The sequence below is a fragment of the Suricata suricatta genome, chromosome 3, assembly GCF_006229205.1.
Source record: "Suricata suricatta isolate VVHF042 chromosome 3, meerkat_22Aug2017_6uvM2_HiC, whole genome shotgun sequence".
Taxonomy (NCBI): domain Eukaryota; kingdom Metazoa; phylum Chordata; class Mammalia; order Carnivora; family Herpestidae; genus Suricata; species Suricata suricatta.
The window spans coordinates 166,555,472-166,581,831 of record NC_043702.1 but is presented as its reverse complement, the minus strand read 5'-3'; the positions used below and the strand labels follow the sequence as shown (position 1 = coordinate 166,581,831).

Here is a 26,360-nt window from a genome sequence, read left to right as displayed (position 1 = left end):
GAAGAGTTCAAAACTACACTGAAACTCTGCCCAACTATGCCTTCAAGCGGCCCAGATGTGACTAACACCGCAGAGCCCTCAGGAACAGCCGACCACAATGGAGACAGAGTTCAGAGTGTGAACGCCAAGTGAACTGTCTGCTTAACTAAAAGACTCAAAACTCTTTCTAAGAGTAACAGAATCCAGAGTCTTCACAACCCATCACAACAATGTCTAAGATACAATCCAAAATAACTAAATATGCCAACAAAGAAGAAACTTAGCCCATATTTAAGAGAGCAGGCAACAGGGTCCAACCTTCAGATTATCAAATGTTGAAATTAGTAGATAGGTTTTTATTTTAAAGTAGCCAAATAACTATGCCTCCGGGCATAAAGTATGCTCATAATTAATGAACAAATAGGAAATATCAGCAGGGAAAAAGGATCACAAACACAGAACCAAATGGATATTGTGGAATTAAGAAATATTGTATCAAAATTTAAAAATCACTGGGGGGCGGGCGCCTGGGGGGCTCAGTCGGTTAAGCATCTGACTCCCGGTTTCAGCTCAGGTTATGGTCTATTTTGTGGGTTCAAGCCCCACATGGGGCTCTGTGCTGGCAGTGCAGAGCCTGCTTGAGATTCTCCCTCTCTCCCTCCGTCTCTACCCCTTCCTTGCTCATGCTGTCTCTCAAAATAAATTAAAAAATTTTTTAAATGGTTAAAAATCATTGTCTGAATTTAAGGTTAATTCAGATAAGGGATGACAGAAGAATCAGTAAACTTGAAGACAAATTAAGAGAAATTATCCTACTTAAAGAATAGAGAGGAAAAGATTTTTAAAAATTGAACAGAGCCTCAGTGTCCTCTTAGGCAATACTGAAAGTATAGACAAACATAAAAGAAACTGGAATCACAGAAAAAGAGGGAAGGAATGAGCAGGAAAAAAAACTCTAGTAGGAGTAAGAAAAAAAATGAATACTGTAGGCACATCCAATCAAACTGCTGAAAACAAACTTAAAAAAAAAAAAGATCTAAAAGCAGCCAGAGAAAAGTGATACATTATTCACAGGGAAACAAAGATAGGAAGGACTCCTCATGGGAAACCATGGAGGTCAGAAGAAAGTGGAAGGGCATTTTAAAACGCTGAAAGGATTAAAACAAAGGAAACCCTGAGTCAATCCAGAATTCCATGTCCAGTGAAAATATCCTTCAAGAATATAGATAAAAGTATTGTCAGATAAACGAAGATTAAGAGAATATATCACCAGCAGATTTGCACTATAAGAAACACTAGAGGGAGGGAGGGAGAGAGAGAGAGAGGGAGAGAGAGAGAGAGAGGGAGGGAGGGAGGGAGGGAAGGAGACGACAGACAGACACAGGAATCACTTGGCGCCTCGCTGTGAGGAGCGGACGCTAAGCAGTGGCATGCGTCATCTCCTGTCACGTTCCGCCAACAACCCTGCACTCGGGAGGCTTATTATATCCACTATACACTTTCAAGCCTCCACGCTGCTACTCACACTGTTTCTAATGCCAGGGGTGCTCTGATGAGACTGGAAAACGCCTCCTCCTCCTCCAAGATACAACAAAATGGCGCCTCTGTGTAAACTCTTACTTTCCTCCCTTAGCTATTTGCTTCCATAGCATGTTTCTCCCTCTGATACCATTTTGCACATGCACGTGCATCCAATGGGCATCAATCATACTCTATTACTTATGGATGTGTCTCTCCACAGAGTACGCGTTTCACAAGGGTAGATATCACTGCTTTTTACCCTGTATTCTCAGCACCAAAGAATTCCTGGCATGGTGTAAAGACTTCAGCAAGGCAGGGGATGTTCTAAAGCCTTGAACTGTGCCCTGAAGCAATTCACAAAGAGATCAGATGAAGATAATGCTGGAATAATCTGTTCTTCTCACTTCCTAGTTAAGCTATCATTTTCTAGACCTCGTGCAGTCTGTAACTGATTTGAAGTTAAGTGCTAACAACAAAAATACCCTGCTTGCAGATGAGCTATGCTGACATTAATGAATTAAGCTCTAAGTCCTAAGTGACATATGTTAATAATGGGGGACAGGAGATGGCAGGCATCTGGTCTTCTCACTTTTTAGAAGTTTTTATTAAAAATTTTTTAAATTTTTATTTATTTATTGAAAGAGAAAGACAGAGTGTGAACAGGGAAGGAATAGAGAGAGAGGGAGACACAGAATATGAAGCAGGCCTCAGGCTGTCAGCACAGAGCTCGATGTGGGGCTCGAACTCCCAGCGGTGAGATCAGACCTGAGCCGCAGTTGGATGCTTAACCTACTGAGCCACCCAGGCACCCCTTATTTTGATGACTTTGAGACACACGGCATGACATAATTAGAACCTGTTTTTATACACACACAAGCATATCAAAATTCTTTACCTCAGGAAAGCCAAGGGTGAAAAAACAATAAAATTTACGTATTTTTTATCACTCTCCTGAGCACACATACCTGTTGAAAGAGACCATGAAAAATTCCCACCGATACTTATTCAGAAAATAGCCATACATACATAAAGATACGAAGATATGGGTGACATATCTTCCTCAGAACAAGAAATCCTTTCTGATTTCAAAGAAAGAGAACTCTATTCCTAGGTTTTACAGTCATATAAGTTTATAAGAATCAACCACTTTTCCCTTAGCTGTTTACCAGGTAAAATTGCTTGAGTTTTTACTGAGATTTAGAGCACTATTTAATAGAGGAGACCACGACTTACGTAATCTGTTACTGACTCATACTAACAAGAAAATGTAAATAGCAAGTACTTTAATTTGGGGGGTTAAGGAAATTTCCTTCTATTCTTGAATTCCGTCACCACCCAGGACTAGGTTAATACCTCTGACGGAAGCTGGCAGACCGACCATTGCCACTGCTACAAATTCACACAAGGAAACCGCTGTGGTGCGAAGGTCAAGGCAGCTAATCACTAATCACTAAATATTAAAGAATTTTCAAAAAGGGGAAAGATAAAGTGAGAAAAGTTAATTAGATTTATTTTCAGTTAATGACATATGACCCCGTTTCAATCTTAAAAAGCAACTTTGTTCCATCTTGGGCTGGGAAACAAATATTAATTTAAAAAAAAGGGGGGGAATAGCCCAAAGAAGGGGGTACAGATATTTTTAATGTCCCGCTCAGAAGTGCTGACACTGCATGTCACTGTCTTGTGATCATCGTAACATGGAGATGACCCCATTTCATGTGGCCCCAAGTTGGTAGTGAATCGAAGCCATAAGATCAACAGTCCTGGGTAAAATGACGCAGTACCTGTGAGAACCAGCTGGCGATGCCACAAAAAATGAAACATAAAACTGCAGTGTGACCCAGCAATTCTCCTGGGATTATACCCCAAAAGAAGTAAAAAGAGAAACTCAAACAGACATTGATACACCCTGTTCACAGCAGCATTACTCACAACTGCAAACAGGTGGGAGGAACCCAACTGAGAGATGAGTGGACAAACCAGATGTAGTGCATACATCCAATGAAATATTACTTGGCCTTAGAAAAGGTGACCCAGTCAGCTGAGCGTCCGACTTCGGCTCACGTCATGATCTCACAGTTTGTGGGTTTGAGCCCCACGTTGGGCTCTGTGCTGACAGCTCAGAGCCTGGAGCCTGCTTCAGATTCTGTGTCTCCCTCTCTCTCTGCCCCTCCCTTGCTCACGCTCTGTCTCTGTCTCAAAAATAAATAAACATATTAAAAAAAAAGGAAGGAAATGCTGACGTATGCTACAATGCGGGTAAACTTGAGAACACGCGTAGTCACAAAAGGAGAAATGTCATGAGTCTACTTATATGAGATCAAATCCATGAACACGAGTAGTCAAATTCATAGAGGAGGCAGACCAGTGGGTGCCAGGGACTGAGGGGCGGGGGTAACGCAGAGCTGGTGTTCAAAGGGGACAGAGTGCGGGAAGATGAAACGGTCTAGACGGAAGCTGCTGAGGGTGGCACAGCGATGTAAATGTACTTATGTCACAGAACTGCACCCTTGAAAATGGTTAAAGAGGGAATTTTAAGTTATGTGTATTCTGACACAATAAACAAGAAAGATGAACAGCACCGGAATTACTGAATATAGGAAATCAGAAAGTAGCGTCTGAAATGTCCATCGACGGATAAAGAAGATGTGGTGTGGAGTACCACTCAGCCATCAAAAAGAATGAAATCTCATCATTTGCAGCAACGTGGATAGAACTGGAGGGTATCATGCTGAGCGAAATTAGTCGGAGAAAGACAAGTATCACATGACATCACTCATATGAGGACTTTAGGATACAAAGCAGATGAACATAAGGGAAGGGAAGCAGAAATAATATAAAAACATTGAGGGGGACAAAGCATAAGAGACTTAAATATGGAAAACAAACAGAGGGTTACTGGAGGGGCTGGGAGGATGGGCTAAATGGGTGAGGGGCATTAAGGAATCTACTCCTGAAATCATCATTGCACTGTATGCTAACTAACTTGGATGTAAATTTTAAAAAATAAATTAAATTTTTTAAAAAAGTAACAAATACCACCACCACCACCACCACCACAAGAAAAAAAAAAAAAGAAAGTAGCGTCTGGTCCTCAGAGAGGACTGGCCTGAGGATCCTTCGAGACTCTACCGCGGCCGCGGTCCCGCTGACAAGTTTAAACCCCCGGGACTCTGAGGCACAGCAGAGCCGTCTGGCCTCCTCTGCATTCGTCTCCTCTAGGGCTTCAGATCACACTGCTCGGCGTCCCAGGACACCAGCGCGTTTCAGAAGACCTCCTATCTAAACAAGGTGTGACGGGGAAGAGAGTCTCCACTCAAACCCCCGTTACTGGGACCGAACAGACTTTCCAATTTCAAAGGCAGGTTTGAGAGGTGCTCCGGAGAAAACACTATTAGGCTGTGACCATTTGCCTCTGCATTCTTTTGGCCCTCTGGCCTCTTCATCTTTGAAAAAAAGAAGTAGGCAAACCGTGATCTCAAATGAATCTATGTTTTCATGTTCTCCTTCTTCAAAATCACATAATAGCTGGCCAAGTAGAAGAGCACAGAGAAAGAATAAGGTCCGTGTGAACTCCAGATGGACTAGCTCATTGCTGAATCGCAAAGAATGAAACCATAAAAGTACCAACAGAAAAGAAGGATGAATTTCCTGGTAACTTCAGAGTGGAGAAGAACTTTCTAACCGTAACTCAAAATCCAAAAGCCACAAAAGATAGACAAATCTACCCTCAAAAGAAAAACTAAAACTCAGCAAGCAAATAAAATTTTGTGAGGCAAAAACCACTATAAGTAAACCTGGAACACAAATCACAAGTCGGAAAAGTTAGGTGCAGCTTAGAGCATGCAGAGAGGGCGAATGTCTCAAAGTCAGAGCTAAAATTCAGAGAAAAACCAACAACCCGTTAGAGAAACAGGCAAAAGATACACACAGTCTCTCGCCACCAACAAAAGAAAAGAATGTATGAACAGCTCTTAGACAAACAGAGATGCTCAATCCAAAATGCAAGTTAAAACTACAATGAGAGGGGCACCTGGGTGGCTCAGTCAGTTGGGCGTCCGGCTTCGGCTCAGGTCATGATTTCATGGTTTGTGGGTTCAAGCCCCAAGTCTGGCTCTGTGCTGTCAGCTAGCTCAGAGCCTGGAGCCTGCATCAGATTCTGTGTGTCTCTCTCTCTGCCCCTCCCTCCCCTGCTCATGCTCTCTCTGTCTCTCAAAAATACATTAAAAACATTAAAAAAAAAAAAACTACAATGAGAAAGCGATTCTTATCCAGCAGATGGGTAAAAACTCAAAAGCAACTTCTGCTGGGTGAGGCTGGCAGAAACATGCATTTTCCTACCTTGCTCTTGTGAATAAAAAATGGTGTAACCCCATTTGCCAAATTTGTAAGATTATACTTTGGTATACCAAGTACTGTTTAACATACACTTTTCACATGCATACTATGTACTGTACACAGGCACTTCACCAATACGTAGACAATTAAGAACTTACTACCTTGAAAGAGTTGGAGAGGAAAGAAGAAAATACATAGGGGCGCCTGGGTGGCTCCATCGGTTGGGCATCTGACTTCGGCTCATGTCATGATCTCGGAGTCTGTGAGTTTTGAGCCCTGTGTCTGGCTCTGTGCTGACAGCTCAGAGCTTGAAGCCTGCTTGGGATTCTGTGTCTCCCTCTCTCTGCCCCTCCCCCACCATGCCTCTGTCTCTCTCTCCTTCTCTCTCTCTCTCTTTCCCTCAAAAGTAAATAAACGTTAAAAACATTTTCTTTTAAAAAGAAGAAAATATATAGATAAAAATAATAGACCAAAAAGAAAAAAACCTCCTATAACACAGAATACAAGCAGTCATTACAGAAACTTGAATCATTCTGTATTAGTTTCCCCATCACATACTCCACTTTACATCCCAAAACAAGCAGACAAAAAAACCCCAATTTGTTATGTTCTCTTAAAACTATTGGGGCGCCTGGGTGGCTCAGTCAGTTGAGTGTCTGGCTTCGGCTCAGGTCATGATCTCACGATTCGTGGGTTCGAGCCCCGCGTCGGGCTCTGTGCTGACAGCTCAGAGCCTGGAGCCTGTCTTCAGATTCTATGTCTCCCTCTCTCACTGACCCTCCCCTGCTCATGCAGTCTCTCTTTCTCTCTCAAAAATAAATAAAACATTAAAAAACACACACATACACAAAACTACTTTATACCACAGGTATATATGAAACCAAGTGGCCTATTTCCTTGCCGAAGAATGGCCTCGCTGGGAAACACAGACCTCTATGATTTGAATTTCTGAAAGCATTGCATTTTATGGCTGCTCATTTCACAGGCATCTATAGTCTATTACCACTCAACCTAAGATCCTATAAAGTAAATAAAACAAGAAAACACAGAAATAGCAAGCTAACAAACATTTTAATTTAAAAAAAAGAAGCACGTAGTCCATGATAACACCTCAAATGCTAACGTTACGTCAGACCTGATTGAGTTCATAATCCTCCACTACGTATGCTAGTGATGAGTGAGAAACAGGCACACAAACCATTTGCAGCTGGTGAAAGAAAAATTATAAAAGCGGGTCATTTCGGTGATTTGTCCAAGCTCGTGAATATATTAGAATACCTTGTATAATACTGGGTAAGGACATTATTTGCCCAAGATGACCAGCAGTCAGGATGCGGCAGCAGGTGAGAACTCACCGTTGATCTTGGGGAAGATAACCATGTACCAAAGGAAATACAGCTTTCAAATAAAACAGTGCTGTATTGGCTATGCGATACTATAGCTCTTCTGTACTTTTGTTAGTATTGGTGCATAGAACTGGACAAGTAGAAATAAAATATACGAGTATGTATCCTCCTTGGCTTGAAACCCATAGAATATTTGTGTGCATGCGTGTGTGTGCGTGTTTTGCTGCCCTGTTTCCTCCATTTCTCTGTACTTGATAAGCAGTTATTCGATTAAGCTGTACCCGTCTAGGATCTACGATCCTACTCTAACTCTGTAGCGCACGTTGTGTGCCGTGGCCCTCAGAGGTTAACGTACTGCCTGTCCACTGCCTGGCTGTATAGATAAAGGTTTACTGGAACGCTGTCCTGCTCGTTCACACATGGTCTCTGGCTGCTTTCATATCTGATGGCAGAGCTGAGCAGCCACAACAGTCTCTGCCTGAATCTTCGGGGATTAGCAGATGGTCGCTGGCCCCTTGCCTGTTTCTGTAAACAACGTTTTGTTGGAACGCAGCCACGCTCATTCATTACATACTGTCTATGATTGTTTTCCTGCTGTAACGGCAGAGCTGAGTAGTTACGAAAGAATATATGGTCTGCAAAGTAAATACAAAAAGATTTACTACCCAGAGCAACTTTGCTGACCACCATGTAAAGGAGCACTGCGTTCCTGACAAAACTAACTGCTGAACAGACGCCTCACCAGGCGTTCTGAAATATCTGAAAGGGGTTTAAAGACCAGTTTGAGGTGAACATCCCCAACTATCTTTCTTCTTAATCCTTTATTTTTGAGAGAGACAGAGCATGAGTGGGGAAGGGGCAGAGAGAGAGGGAGACACAGAATCTGCAGCAGGCTCCAGGCTCCGAGCTGTCAGCACAGAGCCTGTCGTGGGGCTCGAACTCATGAACGGTGAGATCACTACCTGAGCCACAAGTCAGACACTCAACAGACTGCCACCCAGGCCCCCCATCATTCTTAATATTTATTTTAGTTTTAAAACTCTGCGGTTTGAGACGGTGATTTCTAGGGAGCAACGGCCAGGTGGCAGTGAAAATGTCACATCTAAAATGACTGATGTCAGGGCACCTGGGTGGCTCCGTCGGTTAATTGTCTGACTTCGGCTCCAGTCATGATCTCACAGTTGGTGAGTTCGAGGCCTGCGTCGGGCACTGTGCTGACAGCTCAGAGCCTGGCGCCTTCTTCACATTGTGTCCCCACATACTCCCAGCCCCTCCCCAGCTCGTGCTCTGTCTCCGTCTCTCAAAAATAAACATTTAAAAACAAATTTTATTAAGTGACTATTTTGAGTTGTCACACATCAAGCATTTATATCAGAATGTAATTAAAGCAGAATTGCTCTGTTGCTTAAAGTAGAATGCATCCATCATTGTTTTATTAATATTTGGACACAAGCTGAAGTTTAAAACTTTCAGATTTAAATGATCAAAGTGAAGGGCAATATGCTGGAAAACGATGGACCTCTGCTAAACCAACAAGAGATGTGTGTTGTCACTGTCTTGGCTTTCACCTTTGGAGAAGCCAAACAAAATGCTTCACGACAGAGACATTTTCAAACGTGTAACATACACCCTACTGCAGCCGCACCAGAGAATGACGTTCGCTGGACACGCCCACTCAGCTGCCCCCCAGCCCCTCAAACTGCTCTCCCCCACCAACCCGCCCTCCTCTCCCCCACGCCCACCCTCTTCATGAGACCAGTCTGCATCTGGCCGCCGAAGCCATACGTGGGGCCACACCACACGAGTTTCTCCTCTCTCCTCACTCAGTTCTGCTGCTTTACCTCCACGTAGGCCTCAACCTGCCCCTCCCTTCCATCCCTCGCATCGCTGTCACAGTTCGGAATACGATGATTTTTTTGCTAGACAATTCAGACAGGCTTCTGACTTTTCTTCTCCATCTCACCAGGCCCCTCTCGCATCTGTCCTTCAGAAAGCAGCAAGTGTCAGAAGTGATGCCGGGAAGCCTGGACAGTTGGTTGCATTTAATTGAAAAGGACGAGGTGGGAGGCAGCCAGAGAGAGGGAAGAGCATCACAAAAAGCAAATGTGGGGGAGCGGGACGCGGAACTTGCCAGGCAAGTCAGAGCGGCTGGTGTGGCGGATGACAGAGGAGGTGGCGAAAGCAGCAAGCGGTGAGTCCACGGAGACCTTCATAAGATTCAAACTATAATTCTATTTCCTACTTATCCTCAGGTGCCCAGCCAACCACAGAGTCTGCGGCCACTGACAGTATTCAGGAGAAGAGTTCTCATGCGCCAATCTCCCCACTGAAATGCCTGCTGAATGGGAGGGAGAATGTTCAAACACTGAAATACGGGGGCGCCTGGGGGGCTCAGCTGGTTAAGCATCTGACTCTTGCTTTTAGCCCAGGACATGATCTCAGGTTGTAAGATCAAGCCTGGCATGGGGCTGTGCACTGGCAGTGTGGAGCCTGCTTGGGATTCTCTCCCTCCCTCTCTTTCTCTAAATACATACACACACACACACACACACACACACACACACACACACACGTGTGTGTGTATTTTTTTAAGAACTGAAATATAAAATGTTTGAGCCAGGGACTCCTCTCACTTAAAAAGATTTTTTTTTAAGTTTACTTATTTGAGAGAGAAAGAGAGCAAGCTAGTGAGCAGGGAGAGAGAATCCCAAGCAGGCTCTGCGCTGTCAGCCCAGAGCCTGATGCAGGGCTCGAACTCACAAATCACGAGATCATGACTCTTCTTACTATTTAAAGTCCTACCTCAAAAGCCACTTGTTTCTTTAAACCTTTCTGCCTGGTCTTCCCCAAGGATCCAGATGTCCCGTCTCTGTCTGGGTTCTCCCAACCCCCCACACTTCTCTCCTGGCTCTCACTCTTTGTCACTGTGAACGTCTGGTGATGTGAATCGTGGTGGCCAAATGTAAAATCTCTAACACAGACTTGAGTATCTCGACTGTGAACAACCTCAAAGTCACCAAATTACTACATTTTTTGTGTTCCTGAAGAGCCAAAAGGCACTGGTCTGTCACAAGGAAGAACTGACACCGAGAAGGTCAAGCTGCTCTTCAGCTCCGCATCTGCAGACGACGGGACTGAAAACGGAGCCAAGAGCTCTAACCACGGGATATGGAAACATGTTTGGTTTGTTTTGTTTCTTTAATTTTTTTATGTCTTTATTTTATTTTGAGAGAGAGAGACAGAGAGTGAGCAGGGGAGGGGCAGAGAGATGAGGAGACACAGAATCTGAAGCAGGCTCCAGGCTCTGAGCGTTCAGCACAGAGCCCAACGCGGGGCTCGAACCCACAGACCGTGAGATCATGACCTGAGCCGAAGTCGCACGCTTAACCGACTGAGCCCCCCAGGCGCCCCAAAGCAGGTCTTGTTTTATGGCTACCACCACCCATCCCAGAGGCTCAGACACACACTTAAGGATCCATCGGGACTCTAAGACATTGCCGGTATTGAAGAAGCAAAAGCTGACTTAGGGTGTGAGAGCAAAAAACGGTACGTGTGTGTGACACCGGCTACGAGCCCTCACCTGGCGAATCGACATGGTGCAGAGAATGTACAGGAAGATGAAGGAGCAGTCCGTGGTGTCATCCCCCAGCAGGTTCCGGTGAGACAGCCCTTGCACGTAGGAGAGGGGGGTGAAGGGGAGTTTTGCCACCACTCTGCCATCAAATCTGGAAAGGAAAACACAAGGAATTGTTATATTTGGAAGACTGACAAGCTTCTTAGTTCCAGGGAAGAACACGAGACAGAAATAGAACTCTAAGTCCCTTGATCTCTAAAAAAACAAAGTGATATTCTACAAAGAGACGTAATGAACAAGGATGTAAGGAAAGACCTAGATTTTTTTTCTATCAATCTTTTTCTAAATTAATGATTCTTAATTTTTTCAGCATCAGAACCCTTCAACATTCTGAAAAATTACTGAGAACCCTATGTTGCTTAAAGGTTAGATCTATGAATATTTCTTGCTTTATAAATTAAAACTGAGAAATGTTAAAATATTTATGAAATCATATAAAAGGTAGAGATAAATTCACTGTCTTAACAAACAGTGTTTATGAAAACTATCTTTTACAAAAGAAAAAAGAATTTAGTGGGGCTCCTGGGTGGCTCAGTTGGTTAAGTGTCCGACTTTGGCTCAGGTCATGATTTCGTGGTCCATGAGTTCAAGCCCCACATCAGGCTCTGTGCTGACAGCTCAGAGCCTGGAGTCCGCTTCAGATTCTGTGTCTTCCTTGCTCTCTGCCCCTCCCCCACGCATGCTCTGTCTCTCAAAAATAAATAAATGTTTAAAAAAAAAAGGAACTTAGTGAGAAGAAAGGCTCTTTTCTTTTTTCCTTTGGGCAAATATCTTTAATGTTCTGTTTAATAGACTACTGCTGGGTTCTCGTAGCTATTTCGGTACTCAGGCTGTTGCAATATTACACATCATGAAGCCTTGAAGCCTCTGGGAAATTGAACTGTACAGTAAAAAGAGAGTAAGAATAAAAAAGGAAAAAACCATCTTACAATTATTATAGCAGTGATTTTCATCTCAAGGACCTCCTCAGAATCTCAAAGAGTTCTAGGGATCCCCAGACCATACTGTGAGAATCACTGTTCTAAACCGCGGCACCAGTGAGATTTTAAGGAGTCCCCGTTCAAGAGTCAGAGATTCCCAACACACACATTAAACAGGCTAGCATTTCTAAGTAGAAATTTACAGACTATATAGTCGTGAGTGAAAAAAGTAGGTTCTTAAAACGCATATACAATATTCGGAGATGATTTTTAACTAACTGTTAGTGTTTGAAAGTACTCTTTTTACTTTTCTGAAATATAAAAGAAAAAAGTTTCTGAAAGAGAAAAGCTTAGAAAAAAGTTATAAAAATGCATATCAGCATTTATGTTTTCTTCTATACTTTTATATAACAAGTTGTATAATCAGTCAATAACAAAAATTATTTAAATTAATGTGATTAAGGATAGTGATACTTCATAATATTAGAGAAATGTAAGACCACATCGGTTAGATTATGCAGATCGTCTTTAATTCCAACTAAAGCAGCTAGAAAATTCCCTCTTAGGTACTTAGAATGTTCTGTGGAGGGAGAAGGAAAAGAGAAGTAGCAATACCATCTTTGTCTTTCAGGGGGAAAAAATCCCTAAATACCCAGATCAACTATGGTGGTCGCACAGAGCTTCTTACATAACTCTACTGCAGAGAATATAGAAGAGACTGAATCTGACACCTTCTCCGTGCACGACCGTCCACGTCCTACTTCCAGTTGTCTTCCCGGTATATATTGACAGGGAAAGGCTCAATCGTGAAGTGATTTTACTCACATACGACAACCGTATTTAAAGATCTGCTTGAAGTAATCACTGTCATTCTCTCCTAAGCTCATAAAAGCCAAACAAAAGTAATAATTTTTTCAGAAGGTATTCCCATTCTCTCAGAACTATTAAATGCAGCTGCCCCGACATTTCCTGGCTCCATGCTGCCCACAACATGCACACATCCAGGAACGCCGCTGTGACAGTCCACGGGAGAGTCGGACCGCAACATAAGCTAGGCTGCCTAGCCCCTCTTCTCGCTAACATACAAACCCAATAAATCAATCACATATGGTCATTTTACTGTTATTTTCAACTTGAAATGGTAACAGAGACAAAGTCTTTTAGAACCAATAAAGAAATTCAGCCAAGTTTCAGGATACAAAATCAACATAGAAAAATAATTCTGTGCATTGCTATACACTACCAATGAGCTACATCACAAAGAAATAAAGAAAACAATCCATTTACAATAGCATCAAAAACAACAAAATACTTAGGAATATGTATAACCAAGCAGATAAAAGATCTGTACAATGAAAACTCCTAAGATACTGATGAAATAAGTTGATGATGGCTCAGTCAGTTGAGCGGACAGACTTCAGCTTAGTCATGATCTCATGGTTCATGAGTTTGAGTCCTGCATGGGGCTCTCTGCTGTCAGTGTGGAACCTGTTTTGGACCCTCTGTCCCCCTCCCTCTGCCCCTCTCCTGCTTGTGCTCTCTCTCTCTCTCTCTCTCAAAAATAAATAAACATTAAAAAATATTTTTAAGAAGTTGGAAAAAGACAAATAAATGAAGAGATATCTGTATTCATAGATTGGAAGAGTTAATATTGTTAAAATGTCTATACCACATAAGGCCATTTATAAATTCAATACAATATCTATCAAAATCCTAATGGCAATTTAATCCTCAAACTTATATGTAACCACAGAAGTCCCGGAGTAGATAAAGCAATCTTGAAAAAGAACAAGGCTGGAGGTATCACACTTTCTGATTTCAAACTACTTTACAAAGCTATAATAGTAAAAACAACATGGCACTGGCATAAGAACAGATACAGTTCTGTGGAACAGAACTGAGAGTTGAAAAATAAACCCATTCATATAAGTCAATTAATATTTGACAAGGGAACTAAGAATATTCAATGGGAAAAGGACAGTCTCTTCAATAAGTGGTGCTGGGAAAACTGGGCAGCCACATGCAAAAGGATATTAGACCTCTAACTTACACCATTCACAGAAATGAACTCAAAATGAATTAAGGACTTAAATAAAACTCCTAGAGGAAAACGTAGAGAAAAAGCTCCCTGACATTGGCTATCATTTTTTGCTCTAAGGAGCATGACAACAAATCAACAAGCGGGACCACACTGCACGGAAAGGCTTCTGCACAGCGAAAGAAACAAGCAAGAAAAGGAAAGGCAACCTATGAATTGGGAGAAAAAATTTGCAAACCGTACATCTGATTAAGGAGTTAATAAGCAAAATATAAGGAACTGAAAATTCAATAGCAAAAAAAAAAAAAACAAATAATCTGAAAAGGGCAAAGGATCTCTACAGGCATTTTCCTAAGTAAGACACACAGGTTGGCAAGAAATACTAATCATCACAGAAATATAAAGCAAAACCACAATAAGATATCAGTTCACTTCTGTAAGAATGGCTATTATTGAGAGAGAGAGAGAGAGAGAGGGAGAGAGAGAGGTGGTAATACTAAGGATGTTAGAGAAAAGAGAACCACTAGGCACTATTAGTGGGAACATAGACGGTGCAGCCACTAGAAACAACAAAATGGAGGTTCCTCAGAAACCACCATGTGATCCAGCAATCCCACCTCTGGGTATAAATCCCGAAGAAATGATATAAATTACTATCTCTACTTAATGTTCATTACAGCATTATTCACAATAGCCAAGACAAAAAAACATCTTACGTGTCCACGGACAAATGAAGAGATAAAATGTGAGACAGATATATACATAGATATCATACATACAATGAAGAGTTACTTAACCATAAAAAGGAAGGAAATCCTGCCATTGGCAAGAACAAGAGAACTTTGAGAGCATGCCTGATGCTACATGAAATTAGTCAGAGAGAGACCAATACTGTATACTATCACTTAAATGTGGAATCTAAAAAACCTGAACTCACGGGGCGCCTGGGTGGCTCCGTCGGGTGAGCGTCGGATTTTGGCTCAGGTCATGATTTTCCCATTTGTGGGTTTGAGCCCCACATCAGGCTCTTTGCTGACAGCTCCAGCCTGCTTCAGATTCTGTGTCTCCCTCTTTCTCTTCCCTCCCCTGCTTGCTGTCTCTTTCTCTCAAAAATAAATAAATACTTTTTTAAAAATCGGATCTCATGGAAACAAAGACTGATGGTTGGCAGCGGATGGGGTGGGAGAAATAGGAAGATGTTGGCCAAAGGACACAGACTTTAGTTACAAGATGAGTACACTCTGGGCATCCGATGTATAGCCTAGTGATTACAGTCAACTATATTATATTATACACTCAAAGTTGCTAAGACAGTAAGTCTTACGTGTTCTCATCACAACAAAACGATAACTATGTGAGGCGAAGGATATTTTCACAAACCTTACTGTAGTAATCGTGTTATAATATACACGAGTATCAAGTCATTACATGTATACCATGCATGTACACAAACATACACAATGTTGTATGTTGTATGTCAATTATATCTCAATAAAGTTGGAAAAAAAGGTTTAGGAAAACCATTGATGTCCCGTAAGCTATTCACTTATGGGAAAGTTAGTATCTACCACGTATGAGGCCTTAAGCTAGCCACAAATATGGAGGAAAAAAAAGTTCCAAGAATTCTTACTTTTAATGAATTAATTTTTTTAATGTTGAGAGACAGAGAGAGAGAGACAGAGTGTGAACAGGGGAGGAGCAAAGAGAGAAGGAGACACAGAATCCGAAGCAGTTCTAGGTTCTGAGCTGTGAGCACAGGGCCCAACGCAGGGCTCGAACTCACAAACCGTGAGATCATGACCTGAGCCGAAGTTGGCCACTCAACCGACTGAGCCACCCAGGCGCCCCTAATGAATTAATTTTTTGAGGAGACTTGAGGATTGTCAGAGAAGTAGCTAAGTGAACTGATGTCTAGCCTAATAAAGAAGAGGGTTGCAGAATGAAGGGGAGAGGTGCAAAGAGAGAGAGAGCTGGTAGGTTAGTATTACCCCTGGGAGATTAGTCTCTGCAGTTCCGCTACTGAGTGGAAGCGCAGGCAGGCACATTTTGGTCCAGTGAAATGAATTACTTTCAAACCCTAAAAACTATTTGATAAAAATATGTTATCTCAGAAATCATCAAGTTCTTCATTATTGGTAATAATTAAACAGAAGATGGAAAATTATATGCTAGAGGTATTATTGAAGGGATTTTGTATTGGGACAGAACTTATGTGTAAAATGACTTCAGATCTCTTCTAAGATTGTAATGTTTTGGCTTTCTGGAAATGATCCAGGCTGAAAGCCAAAACCAAATAAATAGTGAAAAGCCCTGCCTCCTATCGCTTCTCTGGAAATCTGGAAACTCAAGTCCTTCCCATCTTAATCGAACCTCAGGCTTTTTTCTTAAAATCTGCTAGCTGGACACAAATTTTAAGACTAAAAAGGATATTAGAGATACTGCAGCCCATTCTACAATAAACAGGTGATCAAGATGAAATTCAGAGAAATTACTAAAAATTGAATAATACAATCAAAATACATACTGTTTGGGGCACTGAGACAGAGTGCAAACAAGGGATGGGCAGAGAGAGATACAGAGACCCACACACAGAATCCAAAACAGGCTCCAGGCCCTGAGCTGTCAGCACAGAGCCCAATGTGGGGCTTGACCTCACAAACTGTGAGATCATGACCTGAGCTGAAGTCAGACACCTACTGACTGAGCCACCCGGTGCCCCTTTATTAATTTTTAAAGATTTTCTTTTTAAGTAACCTTTATGCTCAACATGGGGCTCAAACTTACAACCCCGAGATCAAGAGTTGCATGCTTCATCGACTGAACCGGCCAGGGGCCCCAACTGGACTACCTTTTAGTATTTTATTATTAAGTTTTTGACCCTCTTCCAGTTGTTCTAATTCAATTCAGCTTAGAACTCAAGAGAAGGAGAAAGCAGGGAGAAAGGAAAGAGGGGAAAATTTGGAAAGGATGAGAACATGTTATTGGTCTGATCATATGATTATGTATCTAGAAAACCAGAGAACCAAATTGAAACCTACTAGAATCTATTAGAGTTCGGCAAGTTACTCTATGGTCAGTTACAACATAAAATGACAAAAACTGGTAACCCGCTCTTATACCAACAGTAATGCACTAGGTGATACAAAATACACGCAAGACTTATTAGGTAACCACAAAATCACATAAAATAAACTTAGCGACATACCCTGTTCTGAGATGATAGTATGAAACATTATAAAGGTGTCTAATGCTTCAAAATTAATGTATAAATTTAATAAGCTTGAAGTCAAAACTCAAACGGGATGTTAGGTGAAGCTAAGACAGGAGTGATTATAAAACTCACATGAAAGAACGTGTGTCTCAGGAACAGTGAACTGTGCAGTGAGAATACAATCGTATGTAGACAATAAAATGAAATAAAGTTTGAAAAACAGGCGGGGGCCAAAGCATGGAATGCTGTGAAAGGCCCGTTTGGAATGTGGACAGAAGTCAGTAGTCAGAGCGGCATGATGCTGTGGACTTTACAGAGTCCGAGACGCGTGAGGTACAGCCCAGCTCAACGTTTACTAGCTTTGGAACACTGGGCAAGTTAAATAACTTCGAGTTTCACGTTCTCATAAGTAAAATAAAAACTATGATCCTCATCTCAGAAGGCTGTTAAGCGGCGCCTGGGTGTCTCCGTCAGCTAAGGCTCCAACTTTGGCTCAGGTCATGATTGCATGGTTCATGAGTTCAAGCCTGGCACCGGGCTGTCTATTGTCAGCAAAGAACCGGCTTTGGATCCTCTGTCTCCCTCTCTCTACCCCTTCCGTTTGTTCTCTTTCAAAAATAAAAAAAATAAAAAAATAAAAAGAAATCATGGCTTCAGTAATAAAGAGTTTTAAAAAAAAGGCGGCTGTTACAATTACAAAGGCAACAAAAGCTAAGGGTTTAGTGCAGGGGCCAACACACAGTTACTCTTCCATCAGTAGCAGGGGTGGTTATTAGGCCATGAGGAACATGTTTTGGGGTGGTTAACCGAATGCCGCAAAGACAGGACACCTGAGCAGAGAGCGAGCCGCTAGGACGCCACTGCCACAGCCAAGGTTAAGGGTAGTAGCAGAGAGGAAAGGTAACAAGCTGAAACTGGGAGAGGAGTGGGTGTTGCATGGACGAAAAGAGGAGAGGGAGGCGGGGGAAAGAGGAAGGGAAGGAGGGAGGGAAGACTGGACAGATGGCTAGAGGACTAGACAGACACACACGGGTAGAGTACACAGAACTGCTAACTGATGGAGCAGAGGGCTGACAGTGTTAGTGTCTGGCAGTAAATTTGGGACAGGCTGGCTGCACAAGAAACGTGAGCTGAAAGGAAGGAAGGAGAGGGAGGAAAGCTATAAAGGCTTCAATTCCAGGTGACTCGCACCGAGTGCCACTGAAAGACGCACAAGGATCAGGAAGATTCTGCTTTGGCAGAGAAATGTGATGGGTTCCACCTAAGTCTCAAAAGTAACAAACAGAAATAAGCCACTCTAAGGCCCAGGGACAGGCTGTTCTGTAGCCCCAGAAAAAGGCCAAATATAGTTGGGATAGAGTGTTATTGTTACAGAATTTCTCTCTGTAAGAGATCTCTCTGTAATGGATCTTCTACAAATTACGATGACCCCTACATAAGAAAGAACAGTAAGTTTCTAACTAGTAAGTCAACATTTCCTATATACGCGTCTATTCCATTCAAAGGCCAGAAGCTGCCTGAGAGCTTACGCTGGGCAATCTTCTTTTACCTCCCACAGTATGAGGCCCCAGAACATGGCATGCAGCTCTTTAACCTGAATAAACAGTAAAAATAGTTGAAATCTACTATAAATATTTATGTAGAGCCCACACAGAAAACTGAAAACTGGAAGGAGAAAATCAAAGGAAGGCAAATGAAAAATCTGTTATAGTACTTTGTGGTTATGTGACTCCGTGATTATAATCAAATATATTAGCTTCATTCAGCAACTAAACCAACTATGGATTCAAATGAAAACCACATGCCATGGGGCGCCTGGGTGGCTCAGTCGGTTGAGCGTCCGACTTTGGCTCAGGTCATGATCTCACAGTTCTTGGGTTCGAGCCCCGCATCGGGCTCTGTGCTGACAGCTAGCTCAGAGCCTGGAGCCTGCTTCGGATTCTGTATCTCCCTTTCTCTCTGACCCTCCCCTGCTCACACTGTCTCTCTCTCTTAAATATAAATAAAAACATTAAAAAAAATTTTTTTAAAGAAAACCGCATGCCAAGCTCTAGTTTTAACTATAGAACAAAGTGAAAGAACTGGCAAAGTCTTCTAAAAAGATAATCAAAGATTACCTCCTAGTGTAAATAGTGAACATAAGCCAAACGATCCATTTCCATGTTTCACAACTTAGTTTACAAGTCAAGACTTCTCCCTGCTTAAACCTAATGTCAACACTCTCATCAGTAAAGAGATACAGTCTTTGAACATTAGATTTACATTATTGACATGCATTATTTTTTCCAAACATTATTGATATGTTGATACTGAAATAAACACTCTCAATACAATATTTACCACTGAGATTAGCCTGTCTTATTATAAGACTCTTGGAGGTATCCGGGCTAAAACAAACTATGACCAAAGAGTTAGTAAGAGACATTTTCATCAACTACATTCAGACTCATACTTTTGAGAATTTGGTTCCATGGCAATTGGTTCACTAACTAGTATTTTGTTTTTATTTGAGAGAGAGAGCAAGAGAGCGAGCATGTGTGAGTGCGGGAGAGGGGCAGAGGGAGAGAGAATCTCAAGCAGGCTCCATACTCAGTGCAGAGTCCAACACGGGACTCGATCCCACAACCCTCGGATCATGACCTGAGTTGAAATCAAGAGTTGGACGCTCAATCAACTGAGTCACCCAGGTGCCCCCACTAACTAGTATTTTCATAAATGAACAACTGACATCTTGGAAATTAGTAATCACAATTTTAAAATTTTTTAATTTACTTTATGTTACTTTTGTTTGAGAGACAGAGAGGCGGGGAGAGAGAGAGTGAGCAAGCATGGGGGAGGGGCAGAGGGAGAGAGAATCCCAAGCAGACTCCATGCTTAGCACAGAGCCTGATGCAGGGCTCAATCCAAGGTCCCTGGGACCATGACCTGAGTCAAAGTCAAGAGCTGGACGTTCAACTGACTGAGCCCCCTGGGTGCCCCATAACTTAAGATTTTTTGATTCATGGGTGTCTGGGGAGTTCAGTCAGTTGAGTGTCTAACTTCAGCTCAGGTTATGATCTCATGGTTTGTGAGTTCAAGCCCCACACTGGGCCTGCTGCTGTCAGTGTGGAGCCTGCTTTGGATCCTCTGTCTCCGTCTCTCTTCCCCTCCCCTGCTCATGCGCTCTCTCTCTCTCTCTCTCTCTCTCTCTCTCAAAAATAAATAAAACGTTAAAAAAATTTTTTTCTATTCACATTTCAAATGGGATCAAATTCCTACCTGAGAATAGTACAGAAACCATGAAGGAGGAAACTGGGCTGTATATTTACAACTATCTTTTAATTTACTCAATAAATATCTATAAAAGCCCTGAAGCCTAACGAGCTGTGACATGTGAAGACTGTAAGGAACTCACAGTCTGTTAGAGGCAGACAGGACATCAGTTTGGTAAAGAAACATAAAACTAGAAAATAAAACAAAATGCTGACTCTCTAGCAAAGCAGGACTCAAATCTGTCACAAAAATCACACAAACTAAGGCCAATCAGACTAGATACACAGACACACTGCATTAACCTTAAAAATATTATTTAAAAAATCAGAAGTATAAGAAAACTAGAAGTTAAGCATCACATTTAAAAAGTATAGATGAAGGGCACTTGGGTGGCTCCGTCAGTTAAACGTCCAGCTTCAGCTCAGATCATGATCTCAGTTTATGAGTTCGAGTCTCACACCGGCTCCCTGCTGTTAGCACAGAGCCTGCTTCAGATCCTCTGGGCCCCACCTTCCTGCCCCTCCCCCCTCAAAATAAATAAACATTTAAAAAAATTTAAGTATAGATAAGTACTTAGCCAGCTCTACACTATCCAGAATGTGACAATTTAAGAAGGATATGTGAGTATTTCAGTTGTAAACAGACACTAGTTAATTATAAAACCTTCCAGTGTTTGCTTTGCCTGGTAATTCGTGGTGATATGTATTCAAGAAATGACAGAAAGTACAGCAGGGTGATTAGAATTCTAGGACAGAAATCATGAGACTCCTAGATACCTTAGTCAAGTGATTTCATCTTCCAAAGGTCCCTTTCAGCTCTAAAGGTCTATGATTTTAGTAATCATTAGCTAAAAGGAAATTTTATATTAAAACCATTTTGGACACCTCCTCTAGTCCTCACCCAAGTAAAAACAGCCACTTACTTCCTTTCCCCAGCTGCACTTCATACACACAGATTTCTATTACTATAACAGCCATCAGTGTATTTGTTTGTTTATCTTTTCTTCCCATAAAATTGATTATTGCTGAGGGCAGGGGCCATGCCTTATTTGTTATATCCTAATACCTACCACAGCGCCCGGCACAGACGAGGCGCTGAGCTGGTGGGGAGGGGAGATGGACTAGAGGAAGAGGGGCAGTGCAGGGAGAGGGAGAGACAGACAGCAGGGGAGCAGGGGAGGAGCAGGAGGAAAGGAGAGAAAAGAGGGAGAGAGGGAAACTCTATTTCCTGGAGGTGATGCAGGTGGGCCTGGACAAGGACAAGGATTCAATGACTGCTTGTCATCTCTGGATACTTCCCCAATTTCTACCAAAAGTAGTTCCACAAGCCTGCGATCCGCCAGTTTAGACAACAGTAACGTGCTTTATCGTAACAGTTGTTAAGAGCCTATTTAAAGAGTCAAACATCTCTCTAGGACCACCTTCATTTTGAACCAGGGTGCTAGTAAGTAACTTAAAAAACACACAGGACGGGGTACCTGAGTGGCTCAGTCAGTTGAATGTCCAACTTCAGCCCAGGTCATGATTTTGTGGTTTGGGAGTTTGAGCCCCACGTTGGGCTCTGTGCTGACAGCTCAGAGCCTGGAGCCTGCTTCAGATTCTGTCTCTCTCTCTCTCTCTTTCTCTCTCTCATTTGCTTGCTGTCTCTCTCTCTCTCTCAAATATAATAAAAATTTAAAAAGTAATATGGAAAGAAGAAAATATAAAACGAGGCAATTAAGCATATTATTAAAAAAAAAAAAAAAAGCACACACAAGACAGGGGCGCCTGGGTGGCTCAGTCAGCTAAGCGTCCGACTTTGGCTCAGGTTTTGATCTTGCCGTTTAAGTTCCAGCCCCGCGTCGGGCTCTGTGCTGACCGCTCAGAGCCTGGAGCCTGCTTTGGATTCTGTGTCTCCCCCTCTCTCTGCTCCTCCCATCCTCGTGCTCAGTCTCTGTCTCTCGATAATAAATAAACATTAAAAAAATTTGTTTAAAAACACACAGGACATATTAAATATTTTTAGAGGCCCCATAATACCTTGGTCTTTACATTGTACATAAAATATCCTCAATATTAAAGAGGGCGAAAAAGTTTTCATAGAATTGTATTTTCTCAGAATTGAATTTCCTTATTTTGGTAATAGGATTGAAGTTATACAAGAATGCCCATGCTTGTAGGAAATAACAGTTTAGTAGTTATGGGTAAAGGGGCATGAACCCCATGATATACTCTTGAATCATTAAGAAAACACATAAATGTATGTACGAGTACATATATGATATGGAGAGACAAAAAAGAGAAAGAAAATGGAGCAAAATGGGTGAATCTGTATAATGGATATATTATTTTCGTGACTTTTATATAAACTTGAAATATTAAAATAAAATACTACCCAGAAAAGTTTATTGCTCACACACAGACAACAGCAGTGATGCATGCATATTATTATTAACGTTTACTCACATGGAATTGAACATTCCCATCAGGGCAGTAAAACAAAAGCCAATCGCGAACATGGATTTCATCCGGACCTACAAAAAGACCCACGACGGTCATTTCACACTAAGGCACACCCCCAAAAGTGTGGTTTTGTGCCAGGTTTAAAAGGCACTTCACGGCAAAAAGGTGTTTGTTGGCTAATTCACCCTCCACCTCCAAGCCTTTCCCCTTGCCGCCTCCTGATGAATGCTTCTGCCTACAACCCACTTCTGGCTAATGACTCACAGGTACTGAATGGGATTTCTAAAAGGGACAACCTTGACCAGCATCCCTTTAGGCCTTTGGCTCATTCTTCTTGCCCAGAATGAAGAACAATGTGGCAAAAGGTAAAGCGTTATCAAATACCCAAACAACCATAACCTAAGGATGGCTAACTTAAGTCCTTAATGACATTACCAGCCTGCCACACCAGCCCAGGGACTGAACTTGACTTCTTGACCGAGTAAAAAAATCTTTATCTCTTTAGGTCATTGTTGGTTAAGTATTGTTACTCACAGATACCTTCTTACTCAATTATGTATGTGGTAAAAGTATAAGTAATCAAAAGATCAGAAAAATGTAAGATTAATAGTTGTTGTCTCCGGAGGCCCCTGGGTGTGTCGGTTGAGTGTCCAACTTGATTTCAGCTCAGGTCTTGATCTCAGAGTGTGAATTCGAGCCCCATTTGGGCTCTGTACTGCTAGTGTGAAACCTGCTTGGGGTTCTCTCTCTCTCCCTCTCTCTCTGCACTTCCCCTGCTCAAGTTCTCTCTCTCTCTCTTCAAATAAATAAATGAACTTAAAAAAAAAATAACTGTTATCTCTGGATGATAGGCTTATCAGCAACTTTTCTCTCTTCTTTCCGGAGTTTCTGAATTTGGTGTTGTAAACATTTATAATTGTATCAACAGATAAGTTATTTTTAAAAAGATGTGCTTCTAAATTACAGCCTTACTTAATAAGAATTTTAAGAAATGGAAGATAATATAGCAAAGGTCTCTTGGTAAGCAAAGTTCAGATGTTCTGTGCTAAACATACAGAAATTAAATAGAAAAGTTAGGCAAGCCTATAATTAGCCTACCTGTGCCTTAGAGAGACATGTTTGAACAAACTCTACAGTCTACAAATAACGAGTAAATGGGTAAGAAGATCACTTGTTTTTTTGTTTTTTAATTTATTTTTTAATGTTTATTTATTATCAAGAGAGAGAGAGATACAGAGAATGAGCAAGGGAGGGTCAGAGAGAGGGAGACACAGAATCTGAAGCAGGCTCCAGGCTCTGATGTCAGCACAGAACCTGATGTGGGGCTCGAACCCAGGAACCGTGAAATCATGACCTGAGGCGAAGTCAGATGCTTGACCGAATGAGCCACCCAGGCGCCCCAAAGATCACTTGTCTTTACGCTTTATGGTGTGCCTGACACTCAGGACACAAGGCCTCTAAAGAACAAAGGCAACAGTGAAGGCCATCTCTAACGCTCCAACTCAGACACTGGGCTGACACAGGTCGCCAGAAAACCAAAGACTCAGCAATGACATGAGAAAGAAAAGGAAAATAGATACTTCGGGGGCTCAGTCAGTTAAGCATCCGACGTTAGCTCAGGTCACAATCTCATGGTTTGTGAGTTCGAGCCCCGAGTCGGGCTCTGCGCTGAGCGTGTGGACCCTGATTGGGATTCTCTCCCTTTCTCTCTGCCCCTCCCCTGTGTACACATGTGCTTGCTCATTCTCTCTCTCAAAATAAATAAATAAATAAAAACACAAAAAAGAAAACACTTCATTCGAAACATACAGGGAAAGCGAATCAGGAGCTGGGTGACAGGGACGAAGTATGCGCTCCGGCCCAAAAGCTCTTCTTACGACTGAAATCAAAATTTAAGCCCGGGAGCATGTTTCCACTTCTGTCTGGTCAGGGAACACCCAGGACGTTATGGTGTGAATTTCAGGAAAGGTTAAGTACAGTGTACTTGACGCAGATCAGGGTCTTTTGCTAAAAAACCATTTTGTAGTTTACCACAAATCTGTATTTAAGACTCTTACCATTGATAAGTCTCTGTTGTTATTTTTCAGTTTCTCTTCTTGCCTCTCTGAAAAGAATGAACAAACTGGTTAATATACACAGTGCTGAGCACAAAGCGGATGTGACGCTGTCCCTGATGGTGAGCACGAAAGCACTTTTGTCTCAGTATCACTTAAGAAGCTGAGCGAATACCGGGAACACTGTACCCTTTATAGTATCAGAAACTAGAGCCCAGTGTGCAGGCCCGGCCTCCTGGAGGCCTTTTCTTCCTGTTCTTTTTTTTTTTTATTGATAGTTTATTACCAAGTTAGTTTCCATATAACACCCAGTGTTCTTCCCCACAAGTGCCCTCCTGCATGACCATCACTCCCTTCCCTTTCCCCCCTCCCTCTTCAGCCCTCAGTTTGTTCTCAGCATCTACTTAAAATGCCAAACTGTCCAAAATTATGATACTCCCAAGTGTAAAATCCTGGCATGGCTTTCCGTCCCTCAAATTGGGTTCCAGCGTCACCTGCAAGTTTGGGGTGTGGCCCTGCTTATTCTGCAACCTCATTTCCAATCCTCGCCCCCCCCCCCATTAATTTTTATGTTCCTGCAACACCAAACAACCTAGGTCCCTCTCTATATGAAGCCTTTCTCTAGATTCAATGTCTTTGTTCATGAAGTCATTTCTATTTGGATGACAAACTGTCCCAATTTTCCCTGGCTCATTCCAGTTTTAGCTCTGAAAACCACACATCTCAATGAACTCCTCAGTCTTGATCAACTGGAATTTCTACCTAGAATGTTTTATCCTGTCACTATCCAACCCCTTCCTGGCTAGCTAGTACTAAACTTTTTAAAATGTTTTTAATTTCTATTTATTTATTTTTTGAAAGAGAGAAAGAACGTGAGCAGGGGAGGGACCAAGAGAGAGGGAGACACAGAATCTGGAGCAGGCTCCAGGCTCTAAGCTGTCAGCACAGAGCCTGACATGGGGCTCAAACCCACGAACAGTGAGATCATGACCTCAGCTAAAGTCAGATGTTTAACTGACTGAGTCACCCAGGCACCCCAGTATTCAACTTTTTTAAGCCTCAGCTCTGTCTCATCTCCTTTTGAAAATCTTGATTTCCTTGGTCAGTATTATTCTAGAGAGCTTTCTATAATATGAAAATATTCTATATCTGTGCTGCCAGTAAGTAGTCACTAATTACATGTGGTTCCTGAGAAAAGAAAATGTGGCCAGTGTGATAGAGGGGCTAAAGTTTTAACTTTATTTAACTGTAATTACTTTAAAAAGCCAAATGCTAATGGCTGCTATACTAGACAATGTAGTCTTGGACACTGGATTAGAAGTCCTTCTTTATGCTTCCAGAATATTCCATGTAGACCTTTATCATTATACTCACTGAATTTGTACATTCTAATGATCTGTTTATATACCCATCGACCCAACTAGATGGTAGGCCCTTGGAGGACAAGGCATCTCCATGCTTTCCTCATCTCTGTATCCTCAGTAACTGGCACGGGGTTAGCTGCTCAACATTGTAGTGTGTGCTCAATGTTTGTTTCATGAATGACTCAGCAATATAATAAAAGTGGAGCTGAAGACAAAGCACTCCAAAAATCCTTTTCTAGGAAGAGCAGTCCTTTATGATAAA

General features: G+C 42.1%; 1 protein-coding gene across 1 annotated transcript in view; it reads right to left on the bottom strand.

Moving 5' to 3' along the window:
* TMCO1 (transmembrane and coiled-coil domains 1) overlaps positions 1-26,360 on the bottom strand; it is a 40,390-nt gene that overhangs the window by 6,935 nt on the left and 7,095 nt on the right. Inside the window, exons 4-6 of the mRNA XM_029935689.1 lie at positions 24,738-24,784; positions 22,684-22,751; positions 10,765-10,909 (exon numbers count right to left, since the gene is read on the bottom strand). Of these exons, the coding sequence (XP_029791549.1) occupies positions 10,765-10,909; positions 22,684-22,751; positions 24,738-24,784 (260 nt within the window). The remainder of the gene's footprint in view (positions 1-10,764; positions 10,910-22,683; positions 22,752-24,737; positions 24,785-26,360) is intronic.